The 6,000-nt window shown below is 33.1% G+C and overlaps 1 protein-coding gene across 4 annotated transcripts in view; it reads right to left on the bottom strand.

Moving 5' to 3' along the window:
- Window positions 1-337: 337 nt before the first annotated feature.
- The window catches only part of LOC123525337 (DEP domain-containing protein 1B-like), a 34,439-nt gene continuing 28,776 nt past the window's right edge, over window positions 338-6,000 (bottom strand). For all 4 annotated transcript variants that reach the window (XM_053537946.1, XM_053537947.1, XM_053537948.1 and 1 more), the window contains 2 exons: window positions 4,219-4,392; window positions 338-2,562 (listed from right to left, as the gene is read on the bottom strand). In XM_053537946.1, coding sequence (XP_053393921.1) covers window positions 2,422-2,562; window positions 4,219-4,392 — 315 coding nt within the window. In that variant the 3' untranslated portion in view covers window positions 338-2,421. The remainder of the gene's footprint in view (window positions 2,563-4,218; window positions 4,393-6,000) is intronic.

Here is a 6,000-nt window from a genome sequence, read left to right as displayed (position 1 = left end):
CGCCAGGGGCATTCCCATAATACGTCCCGTTTTTCAAACGGGCGTATAAAAATACTGTTTATTTTTTCCTACTTTCTGACCCAGTTATAGGCTTCTATAAAAAAAACTGTACCAAGTTTTTAAACATGATAAAGATTTCAAGAAGATTAGTGTTTGTCCACAGCTCGACTTAGTGACCAAGTCACTACATCAATAACTACCGGTACCAAATTCAACTGTTCAAAAGATACGTTTGACAGATGCCTACCACCCAAGCTTTTATATACACAGAGATAATGCAAGTGTATGCATGTATCTTCAACTTCTCAAGTTTACATTATACATACATGAAATCAAATTAGCAGGTTTATAACTTTTATTGCAAAGACGTATTTCAAAATAGGTAATAGATTAATCATACAAATGTACATACATGATTGAAAAATAACAAATGTAAAAGTGAAATAGTAACAAGTGCATAACAGTTGAAAGAATATATGTTTGCCATAGTTTAAAAGGCTAAAGTCAATGTGTAACAAGAGCTGTCCGTAAGACAGCGCACTCGAGTCAACGACTTTTCTCAGTGCTTGACTCTGAATTAGAGCTTTGCCAATAAAAACTTTATAAAACTTAAACCAAAAAATCTAAGTTAAACAGGGACATATCTCTGTCAAAATTCAAATCAGAGTTATGGGGTTTGTTTCTACTGGTGTAGACTTGATAGTAAATAACTATTTTAAGTTTCAAGTCAATAGCTTTGATAGTAACAGAGATATTTGACTTTATAAAAAACTTTAACCGAAAATTCTAAGTTAAAAAGGGGCATAACTCTGTCAAAATTCAAATCAGAGTTATGGGGATTGTTTCTCCTGGTGTATACTTTGATAGTAAATAAATATTTTAAGTTTCAAGTCAATAGCTTTGATAATAACAGATATTTGACTTTATCAAAAATTTTAAGTTAAAAAGGAGCATAACTCTGTCAAATTCAAATCAGAGTTATGGGGATTGTTTCTCCTGGTGTAGACTTTGATAGTAAATAACTATTTTAAGTTTCAGATGAATAGCTTTGATAGTATCAGAGATATTTGACTTTATAAAAAACTTAAACCAAAAGTTCTAAGTCAACAAGGGGCATAACTCGAGCTAAAAAATAACTGAAAACATGACATAAGTAACATACATGTAACTGATACTGTTAATACATGTCTATTTAAACACACTGACCATCTCAAATAAACAAAATTGTAAGCTCTGTTTAATGGTCAAGCTCCGGATATGTTCTGAACCAAAAATGGCTCATCTGTCCTTTACCACAAAAATAAAAGCCATTTAAGTTCAATTAAGAATAAAAACTGATCAACTAATCTGATATGTCCTCAGCGCATCTTATAAGTTATAATTTTTTTCAGACCTATGTTTAAAATATGTAATGGTTTGGTCATAATTGAACAAATAAATTTTTTTGTAAGACAGAGCACTTGTTTTCCCTTAATAAGATGTACAGAAAATCACCTTCCAAAGATTAATTACAGAAAGAATGGGTGGAACAAATGAAGCTAAACTTGGAAGTTCCTAAAGATTTATTTGGGGGTTTTCATATTCTGACAGACCCCACTTTGTCCAAGAGTTTTCAGGCTTTGATAGCTTGTACTTTGTGTCATCCATTGTTGAAGGAAGACCCCCATCCCCATGCCCCTCGGAGCATTAATTCAGGCATGTACGCAAGACTGCAACAGAAGATTGACAAACATCCATCCAGTCATCCACTTAACTGGTCTTCTTCTTTTTACAGAAACAACTGAAAGTGCTCAAGTTGAAAGAACGCCCAGGTATGACTTTATGAAAACTGGTTGGTAAAAATGTATTATCTAAAATAACAAATGGGTCAATTTAAGAATATTACTGAGCAAAAAAAAATTTGTTTTCAGCCAGTAACTAATCAAGAAATCTGAAGGTTTTTAATAAAACATGACTTGTCTATCATGGGACTTTACTCAATAATCCAACATTGAAAAAGTATGAAGTTGTTCCTGCATACGAACCACCTCCTGTACTTTTCATATCTTTGCCATTTTAGTTTGGCTGCATATTTACTTAAATACATGAATATTCATCTTTATTTCAACAGGCATAAGGAAACTTGCAACCAAGGAAGAACTACAAAACAGTTTATAATTGAATGCAGAAAGCTTTCTCCAGTCTTGTATAATGTAAAAAAGATTGCTTCAAAATTCCAGATATTGTATCTTTCACAAAGAACACTACCCTGGTAAAACATTTAAAACTTCAATCAAATGCATAGTCAAATTTTAACATAAATCTTCCTACATATGCCTTTTTCTATTTTCAAGTAGCATATTAAAATCTGTTACTAAGATCAGTTAATGTATTTTTTCTGATATTAACAATGTTGATGCAGGTCAGGTAAATGTCTTGTCGCTACAACCTCAGCCCTTTTAGTTTGAGTAGTGGTTTAGACAGCAGGGGTTGTTTGATCTTAGGTCTCGGTGGAAACAGCTCAGCCTCACTCTGGCTACATGGAAATCTATGCATGTATATCTCTGGGTACATCTTCTGAAACTGTCAAAATATAAGATACAAATTAGATACACAAACACAACTTGGAAATAAGTATCCTCTTATTAACCTTCAGCCTGCTGGCGGCAAGTATTTTCACCTTTGCAACCAGTGCAGACCAAGATCAGCATGCACATCATGGTCTGCACTGTTAGCTATTCTGTCAGAAAATTTTCAATGAACACCCCTTCGAATAATAAAATTAATGGTACTGCAAAAATTGAATGACAGACCAGTCCATTTTAGAAATTTAGCAGGGTAAAGGTTAATAAAGACATGACTGCCAAATAAGGCAAGTAAGCTAAATAAAACCTAGGAAAAAATATGCACAGGTGAGCATTTAAAAAAAAAAGTTCATGTGGTAAGATTTCTACACTATTCTTTAAAGGTCCATTACTAAGGGAAAGTGAGCTGGCAATTTTTTTCATAGCCAGTGCATAGACTTCTGCAAGACACTGAATAATGAAGATTGGCAGGTCAAAATTTACAGAAGGTCTTTGGAACTCAAAGAAATGTATGTGTATTATGTTGAAATTTCAATGAATCGACAGAATGACCCCCCAGGTCTTTTTAACTTTCTTCATACTTCATAGAAAAATAATTGTACATATACTGTGATTTATTTCAAATTTCTACATACCAACTTTCATTTTCCAATAAAATGAAATAGTTTCTGTGCTTTTTAAAAGAAATTAAAATGTTCACTTTCCTTAGTATTGGACCTTTAAATGTGGCAACCGGAATACTAGAATTCAGTTCTAATAAAAAATACTTGTTTTTACTTTCCATTACAGTGGAACTGGAAACATCAATATTTTTCTATATCGACACCTGAATTTCATCTCTGGTGTGTGACGTCATTTTAATGTGTGTTGTTGTTGTTTTTTAATAAGTCAGTATTGTCAATTTTATTCAAGCTATTGAACAAATCTATAACAATCATGTAATATTAATATGTGTAGACACGTATGTTACAAGAGCACAGCCTACGGGTGCCATTGCTCATCTGCAAGTGCTGGACAGTATGTAAGAAATGAGATATAGTTCAGAATTTCTAAGTACAAAAGGGGCCATAATTCTGACAAAATGCAGGTTAGAGTTATGGTTCTTGGCCTACATAGTCATTAAATGATGATAGATAAGTGTGCAAAGTTTCAAAGCTGTAGCTCTTATAGTTTTTGAGAAAAGGTGGACCTAAACAAAAATTTTAACCAAGAAACCCAAATTTTCTAAGTACAAAAAGGGCCACAATTCTGACAAAATGCATATCAGGGTTATGGTTCTTGGCCTACACAGACATCTAATGATGATGAACAAGTGTGCAAAGTTTTAAAGGTGAACCTAAACAAACATTTTAACCAAGAAACCCAAATTTTCTAAAGTAAAAATGGGCCATAATTTTGATTAAATATATCTTTTAGACTTATTATTTTTGTGTGTGGACATTCTGTAATAGTTATTTAGCAGACAACATACAGGTTTGATAAAAAAAAAAACATTCTAAAGTCAAATCAACCACAAGTAATAATCTGATACTGACCAGACTCTGGTGCATTCTTTGATTAATGATTTGAAACAATCTGTGACTTTCTGATTTAAAAAAAAAGTTAGTCAGCAACTGACCTGCTTTAAAAATACTTTTTTCCTGATTTTTTTTACCTGTTTCAGCCTCTTTTTCTTGTCCTTGAGAGCCATGGATTTATCAGAGACAATTTCCTCAAGCAGCGTAGCCAGAGCTTGTTGGGATGACGTCAATTTTTGATTTTCGTACTCATCAAGGGACACTTGCTTGCAGAAATGGAGGGATGTAGCATCATCTGAGGAGTAGCGAATCTGCAAGGCAATTAGGTCCATTGGATATCACAACATTAGTAACCTGAAAATCTAATTTCATTCTGGCTTTATTCTAACAGGATATCTTTTCCTTGATTCTGTTATAAATAAGAAAGGCAGCAGAACCCTATATACATGTACCTTACTTGAGCAAGCCAAAACAAACATTGCAAGCTTTTTAAGCAGAAATATGTCACACAGAAACAGAATACACCATAAAATGGTCTCAACAGAAATGTACAGCTGTAGCTGTGGTGTGTGAAATAACTTTCTTTAAGTTTTCATGTGTTATTATTTCAAGATAAAATTCAACTGCCAGGTAAAGCATAGACATGCCTTGTCAGCAATGGATAAAAGCAACTGTTCATTTAGGCTTACAGGCATTTTTCAACAGTATTTCAGTTAATACATAACGGCAAGCAGTTTGGAGTTACCTCCTTACTGGTATTCCTGGATTCTGTACCAGTACTAAGCCATTCACCACAAGTAACTGTCAACTTCTGCACATTAATCAGGGAGAATGAAATGACTTTTGACACAATGTCTTTAATCAAATCATCTTGTAGAACATACACAGCACCTGGGGATCAAACACACAACTCACGATCAGTACATCTGTACTCAGTATACCTCAAAGAGATGGTTAACTTTGTATGACATACCTACACCTATAAATCATTAAAATTTGGACTTCCACTTGGTATAAAAGCACTTACATTTGTAGAAGAAAAAAAGGAAACTTATGGTTGTAATCACTTTTATTTCCAAACAATAAATAAACAGGATGCTGATTTTGTATTCAAAATAATTTAGAACTTATTCTTTTATTCTGCATGCAAGTTTATTGTAGTCTGATTCAGAATGATGACTACTGGGGCAAAGGTTATACATCCCCAACAGAAATTGACAGTTGTCAGAACAAACAAATATCTTAAACTCTATTTTCATCTTATATGTCCTTGCATTATCGGTAATATTTTTCAAAGTGTCTTGACATTATAAATTGTTATAAATACTTGCAATCATGGATAGTTTAAATGTCTGGTTCATCTCATTTACATATATAGTAGTTACAATATTGTATATTCATTACTGTGTATTTTTCCTTTGCCCAAAACATCTTTCTGAATCTTACTACATTGTCTATCTACATGATGTCCTGTAAGGAACAGAAGAAAGGGGGTACATAAAGCAGCTAACTAGCATTACAACATGCACATGTATGTATTTCAGCTCATCTGTCCAATATTAAGACTTGAGCTATAACTCTCAGTAATTTTTGCCACATACCAATCTAAAGAGAGCTTGTATCATAACATAGAATGACTATGCAGATGAATCATACATTTTGGGACAGATAGACTGAATACATTCAGATCATGCAACACACTGAACATACAAGTAAAACCTAAACATTCAATTCTTTTAATGTTATATTCATATATAAGCACCTGGAATTATTTTCAACAAGTGGGCTTTCATGGCTCTAGATAACAAACAAGATTTCACAGCTCATACTGGGATAAAGATAAATATCAAAAGTAACACTGCCTGCCCATAAGCAGCCATATTTTTTACTGCCCATAACAGCCATGTTTTTTTTACAAA

The sequence above is a fragment of the Mercenaria mercenaria genome, chromosome 3, assembly GCF_021730395.1.
Source record: "Mercenaria mercenaria strain notata chromosome 3, MADL_Memer_1, whole genome shotgun sequence".
NCBI classification, from domain to species: Eukaryota; Metazoa; Mollusca; class Bivalvia; order Venerida; family Veneridae; genus Mercenaria; species Mercenaria mercenaria.
Note: the sequence above shows the minus strand (reverse complement) of the source record. Positions and strands in the feature narration are given on the sequence as shown.